Source organism: Mus caroli, unplaced genomic scaffold (genome assembly GCF_978045245.1).
Source record: "Mus caroli unplaced genomic scaffold, Mus_caroli_1 scaffold_16, whole genome shotgun sequence".
Lineage (NCBI taxonomy): Eukaryota > Metazoa > Chordata > Mammalia > Rodentia > Muridae > Mus > Mus caroli.
In genome coordinates this window covers 27,147,653-27,163,222 of record NW_028227271.1, presented here as the reverse complement: position 1 = coordinate 27,163,222, position 15,570 = coordinate 27,147,653, and the positions used below count along the sequence as shown (strand labels likewise).

The window sequence follows — 15,570 nt, the reverse complement described above, 5'->3', positions numbered from 1 at the left end:
TTCCCCTGGAACTGGAATTAGGGACTGTTTTAAGCTGCCATGTGGGTGTTTGGACTTGAACCCAGGTCTTCTCTAAGAGTGACAAGTGCTCTTAACTGTTGAGGCATCTCTTCATCAACCTTTCCACTACTTTTTAATTTGCCTCAAGCGAGTTCTTAGGATATTGGCAAAAGGCAGCCAGATTCTTTGCCAAAATAACACAAATGCCATTTTTTCTTTTATTAAAAAATTTTAAATAGTATAGAGTGTATTCAGGGCATGGGGAGAGGAGTTGAGAGGGTACTTGAGACAGAAAGGCAGAGAGCAGAGGAGTAGAGGCCGGCCATGAGCATGTGGAGAGAGGGAGGAGAGGAACGGGGAGAGAGGGGGAGCGGGATGAGAGGACAGAGCGAGAAGGCAAGAGAGACAAATGGCCGTTTCTCATAGAGACCTTGTTTCCCTCTGAAATTTATGAGCTGGGCCTCCACTGTCCAAAGTTATCTTCTAGGATCCTCCTGCTAGAATGGTTCCTTGATTTCTGTTTAGGCCTTTTTAAAAAAGATGTATTTATTTTATGTATATGAGTCCACTGTAGCTGTACAGATGGTTGTGAGCCTTCACGTGGTTGCTGGGAATTAAACTCAGGACTTCTGCTCGCGCTAGCCCCAAGATTTATTATTATATGTAAGTACACTGTAGCTGCCTTCAGACACACCAAGAGAGGGTGTTAGATCTCATTATGGATGGTTGTGAGCCACTATGTGGTTGCTGGGATTTGAACTCAGGACCTTGGGAAGAGCAGTCAGTGCTCTTAAGTGCTGAGCCATCTCACCAGCTCTAGCCTCTCGAAGGCCTTTCTAGTCCAAACTTAATGTTTTATTTTTTGATTTTTTTTTGAGTGTCTTTGTGTAGCCTTGGCTGTCCTAGAACTGGCTCTGGAGACCATGCTGGCCTTGAATTTAGAGATCTGCCTGCCCCTGGTTCCCAAGTGCTGGGATTAAAGGTGTGTGCCACCAAGGCCCAGCTAGTCCAAAGTTTCAAAATATTTCACACTCCTTCAAACCTTACCCACCCTGTGCTGGCTCCTGGGACATCTGCTATACTGTGTAGCTCAGCAAGCCTGACAGAACTCAGCCCATAAAGGCAAGTGACTGTGTATTCACGGTTGCTTGGTGTCCTATGTTTGAATAACTGATCTCTACCAGGGATCAGGAACACATTACACCTGTTTCTCAAATAGTGGATGAGTCTCTGTTGCGCTGGTATGGCCTTGGTTCAGAATCTCAGGAGTCATGTGCTAGCTTCTATCTATCTCATATATTTTTTTAATTGCTGGCATCATTGTACCTTTTTCTTTTTTTTATTTGAGACAAGGTCTCAATATGTATCCCTTGCTGTGTAGACCATGCTATCCTTGGATCCCCAACTTGTTGCAATACTTTGTCCCTTGGAGTGCTTGGATTGCAGGTGTGTGCCATCATGCCCAGCCTCTTCACTGGGCTTCTTTACACTCCCTCCCCCTGAAATAGAGCCCTCCCACTACCAAGAGTGAGCCCTTAGCATGAAGCCACCACCTGGTGTCAGTGACTATACTTTAACTTCCCACCAGGACTGGCCAGTCTGTGGGCAGTCCTTTCCAAATGGCTATCAGAGACCCATGAAGTGGGTCATTTCTGGCTTTTGTGTTGGCAGATGCCACAATAGGGTTATGTCTGAAAAAGGCTTCACAGATGCTTAGGAGGGAAAATGGAGCCATCAGACTATACCTAGAGCCTGGTACAGATGGGAAAGTCCTGAAGGGGACTTCCCCGGCAGCTGTGCAGGAATGTCCTTCCCACTGGGCCACCACCAGGACTTGATGCTGTGCTATTCTGGGACTCATGCTGTCACATCTTTCAAAAGGTGCTTTCTGGTTGCTGATGTAGCTTGGTTGAATGCATACCTAGAATTCACAAAACCCTGGTTTGTAAACCCCACTATTTCATAAAATTAAAAAAAAAAAAAAAAGAGCATGAAATGGAACCCACCTTAAATTCCAGTACCTAGCTGGGCGTGGTGGCCCACGCCTTTAATCCCAGCACTCCGGAGGCAGAGGCAGGTGGATTTCTGAGTTCGAGGCCAGCTTGGTCTACAAAGTGAGTTCCAGGACAGCCAGGGCTACACAGAGAAACCTTGTCTCGAAAAACCAAAAAAAAAAAAAAAAAATCCAGTACCTGTGACAGAGAGAGTGCTAGGACTGTTACACAGAGAAGCCCTGTCTTGGAAAAGCAAACAAATAAAAAAGTTGAGGAGTGGTCGTGCCTGCTTGTAACCCCTGCATTCTGAGAAAGTGGAGACAGGAGGATCAGAAGTTCCTGGGCCGCCTCAGCTCCATTGCAAGCTCAGGGCCAGACTGGGCCAAGGAAGTCCTTGTCTTACCCGTAGCCCATGCTGCTACTTCTTTCCCCTTTATTTTATTTTTTTTTTTGTTTTGTTTTGTTTTTTTGGTTTTTATTTTTTTATTTTTTATTTTTTTTGGTTTTTCGAGACAGGGTTTCTCTGTGTAGCCCTGGCTGTCCTGGAACTCACTTTGTAGACCAGGCTGGCCTCGAACTCAGAAATCCGCCTGCCTCTGCCTCCCAAGTGCTGGGATTAAAGGCGTGCGCCACCACGCCCGGCTTCTTTCCCCTTTATAATAACTGTTAAGTTTGGCATCTTAAAAAATATTCTTACTTTTTGAGATTCGTGTATAATTACATCTGTTCCCCCTGCCCTTTTCTCCATCTACCCACCTCAGGACACCCCACCCTTGCAGTCTTTAAAATTCATGGCCTTTGAACTGGAGAGATGGCTCAGTGGTTAAGAGCACCGACTGCTCTTCCAAAGGTTCAGAGTTCAAATCCCAGCAACCACATGGTGGCTCACAACCATCTGTAATGAGATCTGATGCCCTCTTCTGGTGTATCTGAAGACAGCTACAGTGTACTTACTTATATAATAAATCTTTAAAAAAATTCATGGCCTTTGAAAAAATTAATATATTGTTATATGCACACATGTATGTATATGTACACACATATATAGTCCTCATTATGTAACTACACCGTGCTAAGTGTGGTTAATATTACTAATGGGCCGGGCGTGGTGGCGCACGCCTTTAATCCCAGCACTCGGGAGGCAGAGGCAGGCGGATTTCTGAGTTCAAGGCCAGCCTGGTCTACAAAGTGAGTTCCTGGACAGCCAGGGCTATACAGAGAAACCCAAAACCAAAACCAAAAAAAAAAAAAAAAAAATTACTAATGGCCCTGGGTTCTATAAGAAATCAAGCTGAGAAACCCATGGGGAGCAAGCCAGCCAGCAGCACTCCTCCCTTGGTGGCCCCGTACCAGCTCCTGCCTCCGTGTTCCAGCCTTGCATGAGTTCCTGCCCTGACTTGCTTCAGTGAGGGACAGCAATGTGGGGAGTTTAAGCCTAATAAACCCTTTCCTTCCCAACTTGCTTCTGGTCCTGCTGTTTCGCCATAGCAATAGTAACTCAACTAAGACAATCTCCAAGCCTTAGATGCAGGGCTTATATTGTAAATGTACTCATGGGGATTGCTCTTCTCAGCTCTCCATTTTGATAGGTTGTGTTTTTCTAACATGGTCTTCCTTTGTTGCAAAGAGACATTTCCTTGATGAAAGAGGAGGACTACACTTCCTGGGCTAGACCCTGGAGAGGGATGTCCCTGTGAGAGCCCCTGTCTCAAACCAAAACCAAAACCAAAAGCAAGGTGATGGCTCCGTTGGTAAAGGCACTTCCCATCAAGCCTGATGCCCTGAGTTAAATCTCCAGAACCCACATGGAGACAGGAGAGACCAACTCCTGCAAACTGTCCTCAAGTGGGGGCACTCATTCACGCATACAAATCACCCACATAAACATACATAAGGAAACGAAATTAAAAGCAACAGCAGAGGCCAGATGGTGCCTCTGATCTCAGCACTTGCAGGGCCGAGGCAGGTGGATCTCAGAGTTTGAAGTCAGCCTGGTCTACAGAGTGAATTCCAGGATACCCAGGGCTACACAGAGAAACCCTGTCTCAAAAGAACCAAAACCAAACAACCCTGTCTTAGTTAGGGTTTTACTGCTGTGAACAGACACCATGACCAAGGCAAGTCTTATAAAAAACATTTAATTGGGGCTGGCTTACAGGTTCAGAGGTTCAGTCCATTATCATCAAGGTGGGAGCATGGCAGCATCCAGGCAGGCATGGTGCAGGAGGAGCTGAGAGTTCTATGTCTTCATTCAAAGGCTTCTAGTGGAAGACTGACTTCCAGGCAACTAGGGTGAGGATCTTATACCCACACCCACAGTGACACACCCATTCCAACCAGGTCACACCTATTCCAACAAGGCCACACCTTCAGATGGTGCCACTCCCTGGTCCAAGGATATACAAACCAACACAAACCGGCAAAACAAAATCAAAGGAACAAAACTAAGAGCAACAAACCTACCATATTGGTATCTTTCATCCTAGTACATGGGAGGTAGAGACAGAGGAAGCAAAGGCAGAGGCAGGCAGGTCTCTAGGAGTTTGAGGTCAGGCTGGTCTATGCACTTAAGTTCCAGGATAGCCAGGGCTACTTAAGGCAGGGCTACGCTGTGTTGGGGTTCAAGAATTGCCACACAAAACCAACATCAATCTCAGTTAAGAACAGTTTATTGAACGCATACCCCAAGACTCATCAATCGGGACCACAAAAAAGACTCAGAGCCTAAATGTATCAGCCAGTCCTCAGGGCAGGCGTTTTATAGGAAAAGTCAGGTTTAAAAGCTCAGAGGCAGTGACGTGGTATAACATTTTTAGCTAACCATATAGCTAACTTTTGAGCTTATTGGTCTTAGGTGAAGTAAGAGAGGATGGGGGGCACAATACATTGAGATAATAGAGTAGAGGTGAACCCTAACTTTTTGGCTTAGTAGCAGTCTCCAGTGTCAGCTATGGACAATTTCTTCTGGGAAGTGGAGCCTGAGAACCTGAACTTAATTTTAACTCATGAAGAAAATGGATACTGAATACAAAATGGCTCCAGTTACATTAAATAGGAGGCTCCACACTCTCCCTTAAAATACCACCAGCCATGGTGACCTCTATCTCCACATGCACACATATGCACATGCATTTACACATACATGTGTACCCGCACACACAGAAATGCACATCCCCTTCGCTTAAAAAAAAGAGAGAGATCCTCAAACAAAAGACTTTTATGAACATTTATTAGATATAGGTTGAATTTTGTTCTTCAAAAGATATCCTAGAGTCCTAAGATCTCCGGAACCTGAGAGTAAACGGGACACTATTTAGAACAATGGTCCTGGTAAGTGAAGTTATGAGAATGCTTACAGGAAAGTGGAAATCCCACCTAAAGATGGAGGCAGTGGGCCAGGAAGTGGTGGCATGGCACATGCCTTTAATTCCAGCATTCAGAAGCAGAAGAAGTCTGTCTGGAGACAGAGATTAGAGTGATATACCCAAGCTATGGAATGTCAAGGATGTTTGGCTGCAAGCTAATAGGGCTCAAGAACATGGCCCTATCAACACTTATAGCTTCTGGAACCATTATATTTCTGTTATATCACCAAATTAATTTTGGCTGCTTAGGAAGTGTGTGTGTGTGTTTGTGTGTGTGTGTTATTTATTTAAGATGGAATCTCTGTGTAGCCCTGACTGGCCTAGAACTCACAGAGATCTCTTTGCCGCTGCCTCCCAAGTGCTGGAATTAAAGGTGTACACCATAACGCCCAACTTCCTCCAATCTCTGATAAAGCAACACACCAAGTTCTTCAGGTTGACCTTGAGCTCACTCTGGAGCCCAGATTAGCCCTGCCTTGGGTTTACGATCATCCTGTCCCAGGCTCTTGCGATCACTCGCTTATATCACCAGGGCTGGGTCATTAGCCATTCATACCATCCTTGATAAAATGTCCAGACTTTGGCAGCAAAATTAATCACCTACCCCAAAAGCTTCATGGGGCTATAATGCATATACCATACAAATTTACCATCCCTTCCCCCTTCTGCGGGGAATTTTGTTTGGTTTATTGAAATTGTTTGGGTTTGTTTGTTTGTTTGTTTGTTTGAGACAGGGTATGTAGCGTTGGCTGTGCTGGAACTCTGTGTAGACTAGACTGGCCTTGAACTTTCTGCCTCCCAGTGCTGGGATTAAGACGTGGGCCGCCGCCTAGACCAACTAACAATCAACTACAATAATTCTTACGTCTGTCCTTCACATGGGGCTGCCTGGGCACAGGCCAGCCGAATCCACGCATCCCACGCGGAAGCTAACTGAACCCTTGCCTCTCGCTTTGGCTTCCCAAAACACTGTCAGAAGGCAAGCGACCGGGCGGCGCATGCGCTCTGCTCCCGGGACCACAGAGAGCCACTGTCGCGCTTTCCTAGAGCGGCCCGGAAGTGTTTGGGGCACTTCCTGAGACTCGGCCAAGTTTCAGCTGCTGCCAGCCACAGCCAGCTCCTGCGGATAACTTCCTCCAGGTGCAGAGGGCGTTAAAGGCTTGGTTTGTATTTGTAATGTGTGATTTAGGTCTTCCAGAGCTATGATGAGGATCCAGGGTTGGGGGGGTCCTCGTTTCCTATTTGCGTGGGATTTAGGTGCGCGCTTCTGTTTCTCGGTTCTTTTCCCTGCCTACTGTTAAATCTCCGGGACGCCTCCCTTCTGTTAGACTCAGGCTGGCTCCTTTGCCACAAGGTCTCAGCGCCACCTTCAAAGCTTGCATCCTATGTGCTATCTATCCTTGGTAGACGGGCGGATGGGGGCCCCTCATCGACTCCCATTTTTTAGTACATGAAGCTCCCGAGTAGGAAGTCACTTGTCTCTCCTTCACCTCTCCAGGCTACTGTGGTTAGGACCTTCTCTTCGCCCTGGTCAAGAAAGGGAAAGGAAGGATGTCTGCGTTGGGGGCTGCGGCTCCATACTTACACCATCCAACTGACAGTCACAGCGGCCGGATCAGTTTCCTGGGTTCCCAGCCCTCTGCAGAAGTGACGGCAGTGGCTCAGCTCTTGAAGGACTTAGACAGGAGCACCTTCAGAAAGTTGTTGAAACTCGTAGTCGGGGCCCTCCATGGGAAAGACTGCAGAGAGGCCGTGCAGCACCTTGGTGCCAGCGCCAACCTGTCAGAGGAGCGTCTGGCCGTCCTGCTGGCGGGCACACACACCCTGCTCCAGCAGGCTCTCAGGCTGCCCCCTGCCAGTCTGAAGCCAGATGCCTTCCAGGACGAACTCCAGGAACTTGGCATTCCCCAAGATATGATCGGAGATCTGGCCAGTTTGGCATTTGGGAGTCAACGCCCTCTTCTCGACTCTGTAGCCCAGCAGCAGGGATCCTCGCTGCCTCGTGTGTCGAATTTCCGGTGGCGGGTGGATGTGGCCATCTCAACCAGTGCTCAGTCCCGCTCCCTGCAACCGAGTGTTCTCATGCAGCTGAAGCTCACAGATGGATCGGCACACCGCTTCGAGGTGCCCATAGCCAAATTCCAGGAGCTGCGCTATAGCGTGGCGTTGGTCCTTAAGGAGATGGCAGAGCTGGAGAAGAAGTGTGAGCGCAAACTGCAGGACTGAACCCTAGTACTGTGGGGTGCTGAAGCTGGTACCAGAACCCGGTCCCACTGGTGATGAGGATGTAAGAACATATTTTAAGTGAAAAGACAGCTGGGACTTTTGGGTTTTGTTTTACAAGTAAACAGCTGGGCTGAGGCTGGAGAATGTGAAATGTAAGGCCGGCCTCGGTTTTACATAGTGAGGCTCAGTTTCGAATTAAAGAGGTAAAGCAACTATTAAAAGCATGTTATTCGGGCTGGTGAGATGGCTCAGTGGTTAAGAGCACTGACTTCTCTTCCAAAGGTCCTGAGTTCAAATCCCAGCAACCACATGGTGGCTTACAATCATCTGTAACAAGATCTGATGCCCTCTTCTGGTGTGTCTGAAGACAACTACAGTGTACTTACATATAGTAAATAAATAAATCTTTAAAAAAAAGATAAAAAAAAAAAACCCATGTTATTCTATTAGGGAATTAAACCTACTTGCCCCTTCCCCAGCTGTGCTCCTGGATGAGACTATGGTGGAGAGCTAAGTCCAGATGAAGATCTCTTACAACATACAACATGGTTGCTCAGCATGACTGAACTCTGCCCATTTGCTTTACTAAGTCCTGTGCTTTGCTGCGGACATGTTTATTCTTTTGCCCTAAATTCCTGCTTTCCTGAAAAAAAGCATCCTAATGGAAAGATCAGAGGGGGGAAGACATTACAAATACTAAATATGCATTAAATAATGTTTGGTATATATAACATTAAATACATATTTTAAATATTAAGACATGAGAACAGGGCTGGAGGACTGATTGAGCAGTTAAGAGCACTTGCCCTTGCAAAGAGGACTTCGGTTCAAGTCCCAGCCTTCACGTGGTGGCTCACATCCTTCTGTAACTTCAGTTGTGGGGGAAGGGCGGGGGGGGGGGGACCCAACACCAAGACATCCAACACAGGCACATATGTGATACTCATACATGCAAGCAAACTACTCATACTCAGAATATTGTAAATCTAAAACAAACAATAAAACCATGAGTACAAATCTTTAAAAAAAAAAAAAAAAAAAAAAAAAAAAAAGAAAGGAAACTTTTGGGGCTGGTGAGATGGCTCAGTGGGTAAGAGCACCCGACTGCTCTTCCGAAGGTCCAGAGTTCAAATCCCAGCAACCACATGGTGGCTCACAACCATCCGGAACGAGATCTGGTGCCCTCTTCTGGAGTGTCTGAGGACAGCGTACTTACATATAATAAATAAATAAATCTTTAAAAAAAAAAAAAAAACCATGAGTACAGCCTGTGACAATTGAATAGAGCCAGGTCAGATGAGGATAAGTGCTTGGAAGGAAGATCATTGTGAGAAGATTGGTCACAAGAGGACTCTGCAGACAGATCAAGTGGTGTGTCAGCTGCTAGTGAAGCCATGCAGCGTTAGTGGATTATGACCTTTGAATGTGTCCGCGGCACCCGTCCAGTACTTTACCTCCCTCTCCATGGGGAGTTTGGAAGCACTGGGCATGTCAAGAGCGTCTTGGGAGCTGGGGAGTTTAGTCTGTGGTTAAGAGCCCTTGTTGCTTTTGCAGAAGACCTGGGTTTGATTCCCAGCAGCCACGTAGCAGCTCATAGCTGTTTGTAACTCCATTGTCTTTTTCTTTTTTTTTTTTTTTATTATATATAAGTACACTGTAGCTGTCTTCAGACACTCCAGAAGAGGGAGTCAGATCTCATTATGGATGGTTGTGAGCCACCATGTGGTTGCTGGGATTTGAACTTCGGACCTTCGGAAGAGCAGTCGGGTGCTCTTACCCACGGAGCCATCTCACCAGCCCGTAACTCCATTTTCAAGGGCTCCAATCACTTCTTTTGTCATTCCTGGGCACCAGGCACATACTTGGTGCAGTTGTAAAGGCCAAACACCCAGACTCATAAAATAAATATTAAAAAAAAAAAATTTAATGGCAGCACTCAGAAGAGACAGGTGGATCTCTGAGTTTGAGTTCCTCCTGATCAAGAGTGAGTTCCAGGACAGCCAGGTTTACACAGAGAAACCCTGTCTATAAATAAATATATAAGGTGTCTTTTTTTCAGGGCTGGAGAGATGGCTGAGTAGTTAAGAGCACTGACTGCTTTTTACCTAGAGGTTCTGAGTTCAATTCCCAGCAACCACATGGTAGCTCACAACCATCTGCAATGAGATTGGATGACCTCTGGTGTGGCTGAAGACAGCGACAGTGTACTCATATAAAATAAACAACAAATCTTTTTTTTTTTTTTAAGATGTCTTTGTTCTCTGGAAGGACAACCTAGTGGCAGGTGCCTATATAGGAAGAGTGTGACAGGGCTGAACACTTGCACATACATTTACAGACTCTCACAAAACTGTCCTGTGGGCCAGTTGGCTGAGATATACCCTAGTGCTGGCAGGGCCCTTTGCCCTGCAAGGTTCACAAGACAAAGCACTAGCAGGCATCCTCCCACAGACTTTTCTATATAGGCATCTTTCATTCTGGTTCTCTTCTGGGCTGACTCAACTCCTTACCCTGCCCCTGGGTGGCTTGATTTACTACTCTGCAAGTCCTGGAACCCTGCCACCCAAAGCTCCACTACCCTTCTGGAATACCCTGTGCACCAGCATCCTGTGGAACTTGAGCCATGACGATAACTCGGTGTCCTTTCCTCGTTTGTTTGTTTTTTCAGGACAGGGTTTCTCTGTACAACCTTGGCTGTCCTGGAACTCATTCTGTAGACCAGGCTAGCCTTGAACTCAGAAATCCACCTGCCTCTGCCTCCCAAGCGCTGGGATTAAAGGCGTGTGCCACTACGCCCGGCCTGTCCCTTCTTCTTTTCAGTGTGTCAAATCACCAACCCATGTCCCTTCCTCCTCAATATGCCAATTTTAGCCTCTGCCATGTAAAATCTCCCAGTTCTGACAACAAGCCTCTCTTACCAACTGGGACCCTGACCCTCAGTTACCTCCCTCTCAGTCTACACGTTTATGCCATTGACTACTTAGGTTTCACTCAGATGAAGAACCTCTGTTTGGGGGGGCTCTGTGCCACTTCATTGCCCTGCATTGCTGCGTTCCTTTCCCGCCTTAGCTCTCCAGGGTCATTGCCCCCACCCTCTTTTCAATTGCTGAGGCCACCGACTTTTGGCTTCTTTGCCAGACATCTTGAGAACTCCGCAGGTGACCTTCTTAAATCCCAATCATTATCTTCTTGTTCTTCTTCACCTCCTTCCTCCTCTCCAACCTCAACCCCCTACCCCAGACTGGGTTTTCTTTGTAGCCCTAGCTTGTTCTGGAACTTGTTTTCTAGCCCAGGCTTGGAACTCCGCCTGACCCAGTCTCCCGAGTGCTGGGATTAAAGGCATGTGCCGCCACCGCCTGGCCTGGAAATCCCAAACTTCTGGTTCTGTAAAGCACTAGGTTTCCAGTGTCTGCATATCCAATTTCCTCCGTCTGGGCCCAGCTCGGAAGCTCAAGGGTCTGCGTGGCGTGGCCCTGGGCAAATCCTTCCGAAACCTCTTGAAGCCTCCTCTCTCCCGCCCTTCCTCCGTAAGACTCTTGAGTCGGTTTCTTCAGAGTCCGCCTCTCTCCAGGACAACAAGGTTCAGCAATTGCCTTGGTTCAGCAATTTGGTAGACACACAGGACACCTGCGTGTGACTACAAGACCCGACAGGCATTGCGCAGGGGAAGGGGCGGAGTTTTGGCCCCGCCCCGGAAGATAAGGCTGCGTTGACCCGTCTATTTCCTCTTTCGGCCTTGCTTGCCGGCAGGTAAGTTGTGTTCTGTCCGCTGCGGGTTTGAAATTATCCACCGCCATCCGCCGCCGTTAACTACTTGGCGGTCTGTCATGCGGCCTGGCCCACTCGTCCAGGATCAGGAGGGAGGGATGGTGTTGCTTTCGGCCTTGGGGGCTGGCAGGAAGCTGGGAATTTTTTTGGACGCTGAACTCGAGCCATTTCCAGACTCGCCGCCATGGGCCGTGTGATCCGAGGGCAGAGGAAAGGCGCGGGTTCTGTGTTCCGTGCGCACGTGAAGCACCGTAAGGGCGCCGCGCGCCTGCGTGCTGTGGACTTCGCGGAGCGACACGGCTACATTAAAGGCATCGTAAAGGTAGGGGGCACCGGCGGGGGCAAGCAGGCGGGGAACCGGGCGTCTCGAGCAGGCCTTGGAATACAATAAGCCACCCTGACCCGTAGGACATCATTCATGACCCTGGCCGCGGCGCTCCCCTCGCCAAAGTCGTCTTTCGGGATCCCTACCGATTCAAGAAGCGAACAGAGCTGTTCATCGCAGCGGAGGGGATCCACACTGGACAGTTCGTGTACTGCGGCAAGAAGGGTGAGCCTCCAGGCGGGCAAGGGGAAGGAAGGGTTAGGCCCGGTACTTAGGGTGCTGAGCTGAGCTTCGTGGGTTGGGATCGGTGTGGGTTTCGCATAGCTTTTAGCGAAATCAGTCGCTTTGCCCCCTCTCTCGACAGCCCAGCTGAATATCGGCAATGTTTTGCCCGTGGGCACCATGCCTGAGGGTACGATCGTGTGTTGTCTGGAGGAGAAACCTGGGGACAGGGGCAAGTTGGCCCGAGCCTCCGGGAACTACGCCACAGTCATCTCCCACAACCCAGAGACCAAGAAGACTCGAGTGAAGCTGCCTTCGGGGTCCAAGAAGGTCATTTCCTCTGCCAACAGAGCCGTTGTTGGTGAGTGGGGGAGGGCAGTGGGGTCCTGAAGACTGGGGTGGTCAGCATATGAACTGCCTGCCAGCTTCGGGGCCTAGGCCATAGAACCACATTGCTTATCTTCTTGGTCATGGGGGAAAACTAACAGAATGCAGCTCTGGATTTAGTTGTAGAGTGCTATAATACCTACTTCAGAACCTATGCAGTAACAAGCCTGGTTAAAAGTGCTGGCTAGAACACCCTGGTTTTCCCAGCTCACGACTGAGTCCTGTCCTGAGGATTTTATGTTCTTTTCTGGTCTCTGGGCACTGTATAAATGTGGTGTATGGATACAGACATGTAGGTAAAGATGCCTGTGCATACATAAAATTAGGTTAAAAAAAGATTACACCGCTTGAAACTGCACTGTGACCTAGGAATTCTGATCTTGCACTTGAGTTTAGTTGGTTCATTTTAGAAAAGATAGGACCAGTAGTGGCTGTTAAGAGATGTTCAAGTCAGTGAAAAGGGGACATGACTTGTCTCATCTTGAATATCAGGCACTGACTATTGAGGGGCACCCCATGGAAACTTGGGCTGAGTCAACAGTTTGCTTTAATACAGGCATGGCCCTTGTGTCAGTTTGCAGAGTGTAAGGGGTTTCCTAGGTAGAACTTGCTGGACTTCTGTGGGGTTGTAGATTTTTGCCATAGACTAATGTCATCAGAGCGGCTTGTGGTGCATGTCTCACGTGTTGTGTCACTTTTCAGGTGTTGTGGCTGGTGGGGGCAGAATTGACAAGCCTATCTTAAAGGCTGGCCGTGCCTACCACAAGTACAAGGCAAAGAGGAACTGCTGGCCACGTGTGCGGGGTGTGGCCATGAATGTAAGTAACCAAGAACTGAGTGAGTGGGCTTTTCTTGTTGCTGTGCTGTGAGGGTTTGCAGCAGGGAGGTCCTGGGCTGTCAGATCTTCCACTGTATTCCCTACGTAGGTGAGATGACCCTTATTCTAATCTAACTTCATTCTCTTTTCAGCCTGTGGAGCATCCCTTTGGAGGTGGTAACCACCAGCACATTGGCAAACCCTCTACCATCCGAAGAGATGCCCCTGCTGGGCGCAAAGTGGGTCTCATTGCTGCCCGCCGGACTGGACGGCTACGTGGAACCAAAACTGTACAGGAGAAGGAGAACTAGAGTTCAGGAGCTAATAAAGTACATCCTTTGGCTAATGGGCGTGTGTGAGCCTCTTTTGTGAGGGGTCCCTGGGAAGTGAAAGATGGTTCCACCCTACAAGAAGACTCCAGAACATGGCATGGTAGATGACATTTTGACCAGGTCTCTACATAGTCCTTGACTATCCTGGAACTCACTGAAGATCAGGCTGGGGTTGCCGTCCTGCCCAGCTGGGTAGCTCAGTTTACAATATGCAGTGCTCACATGTGTGCTGTGGACCACAGTTGCTGGGGTTAGTGGTGACGGTACAGTGAGCCTTGGTCCCCACTCAGCCCATACAAATGGGTCTGTGTAATTGATACAGAATTTTTCCCCCCATTCCTTCTCAACGTGCAGTAGAAGCTAGTCTCCAGCTCTTAATTACAGGCTGTCTTGGGCACTAGTGTGTGAGTGTAGAAACTTCTTTTTGGAATGTCCAGCTATTTTTTAGTTGTATCTTTTGCCTAGAGAATATTAGACATCTAATGTGGCCCCCACCCCCTAGGAGTGATGAAGACTGCAGCTGTTAACACATTAAGATTTGTTCAATGCAAAGTAGAGGGGTTTCTGTACCTTTAAATCCTGGTTTTGGTCACCCCTTCCCACCTTCATGGATAGTGATGGAAGTTAGAGATTGAGATTACTGTCTGCTGGTCCTAGATTCCTGTGTACAGTGGGTGCTGACACTGAAAGCTATAGCCCTCAGACTACCTGAAACCACATATCTAGTGCCCAACATGGAACAGCAAGGAGCTGGCATGTTTGTTTCCCTATTCAGGGGACACATCACTAAGAACTAGGCAGCACCACCAGGACAGTGTAGTTCTGAGGCTTACCTCTCCAGGGTCACAGACCAGGCAGAGGAATCAAGTTAGGGACAGACTGACAGTTAAGCAAGTTTCCATTTTAAAAGAAAAAAGCTTTAAACTTGATCATATCTGGACTAGAGAGATGGCTAAGAGCACTCACTGCTATACCAGAGGTCCTGAGTTCAATTCCCAGCAACCACATAGTGGCTCACAACCACCCGTAATGGGATCTGATGCACTCTTCTGAAATGTGCCTGAATACAGCTACAATGTATGCATATAAATACAAATAAGTCTAAAGAAATAATTTGGTCATATCCTGTGGCATCTTGTTCATCGATCACTGATGTAATAGCATTCCATGGGAACGACCGACTCAACAGGCCCTTCCCCTGGCAGATGCACTTGAGCAGCAGCAGATTGTATTTCTTGTGGGGTGGTTCTGGAGGGACTAGCTCAGGACTATATGGGGTTGTGTTGCTAAGTGGTACCTCCTGCCTGATGTGCACCCTGTCTCTGTCCTGGAGTGTAATCTTTTTTTTTTTTCTGTAATGTTGGTATGAATTTCACCTACCGTGAGCCACTGGCTCTAAGCAGGCCATTATTGCAGGCTCTTATTCACAGAAGTCACCATAGATGACAGGCGTTTATGGGAGGGGAGGGTATTGGGAAAGCACTAGGTGTGGCTGCTTGGGTGAGCTTAAGCTACCACTGCTTTTCTGTTGGTCTTGGCCAGGCAACAGGGCGTACGGGAGGAATTGCTGTGGAAGGGTAGACAAGCTGGTTAGTGGTGATGGGGCATGCCTTTCATCACAGCATGCAGGAGGCAGAGGCCAGTCTTGGTCTACACAGACAAACCATCTGGGGGTGGGTGGGTGGGGGACTTCTAAATCAACTACACAGACCCGTTTGTATGGGCTGAGTGGGGACCAAGGCTCACTGCCAAATGGACTTGAGTAGCCTCTACTCCAGGGAAGGGTTTGTTTAGCAGTGCTTGTGGCTTAAAAATGAACTACTGAGTCACCAGTCCTCTGAGCACACAGCCTTGATTTTGAGGGCTGTGTTCCCAAAAGAACTCCATGCTTCCTAAAGCTGTCTCCACGCCACTGTGATGCTTGCTTCCCAAGGTCCTGTCAGTAAGACTGTCAGAGACCTGCCCTGAGACAACTTACTGTTTTCCTGATTGGAGGATCAGAGGTCAGTTGGGGTGGAGTCAGTGGCTATGAAGGGATCTGATGCCCTCTTCTGGCATGCAGGTGTACATGCAGACAGCTCTCCTTACATTAAAAAACAAAGTCTTTAGATGTCCTGAAGACATCTAAAAAACC

General features: G+C 48.0%; 2 protein-coding genes across 3 annotated transcripts; both read left to right on the top strand.

Annotated features, from left to right (window-relative positions):
* The first annotated feature begins 6,400 nt into the window (after positions 1 to 6,400).
* Commd5 (COMM domain containing 5) lies at positions 6,401 to 8,342 on the top strand. 2 transcript variants are annotated; one of them, XM_021182890.3, is made up of 2 exons: positions 6,401 to 6,499; positions 6,858 to 8,342. In XM_021182890.3, exon 2 carries the CDS (start codon positions 6,911 to 6,913, stop codon positions 7,583 to 7,585), a length of 675 nt encoding a protein of 224 aa, XP_021038549.1. In that variant the 5' UTR covers positions 6,401 to 6,499; positions 6,858 to 6,910; the 3' UTR covers positions 7,586 to 8,342. The 2 variants fall into 2 exon arrangements, with proteins under 2 accessions (XP_021038549.1, XP_021038548.1); XM_021182889.3 differs by having other exon boundaries at positions 6,403 to 6,522.
* A 2,891-nt stretch (positions 8,343 to 11,233) lies between these two features.
* Rpl8 (ribosomal protein L8) lies at positions 11,234 to 13,450 on the top strand. Its single transcript, XM_021182888.3, has 6 exons — positions 11,234 to 11,335; positions 11,528 to 11,675; positions 11,762 to 11,903; positions 12,043 to 12,261; positions 12,990 to 13,105; positions 13,257 to 13,450. Exons 2-6 carry the CDS (start codon positions 11,538 to 11,540, stop codon positions 13,413 to 13,415), a joined length of 774 nt encoding a protein of 257 aa, XP_021038547.1. The 5' UTR covers positions 11,234 to 11,335; positions 11,528 to 11,537; the 3' UTR covers positions 13,416 to 13,450.
* The last annotated feature ends 2,120 nt before the right edge of the window (positions 13,451 to 15,570 follow it).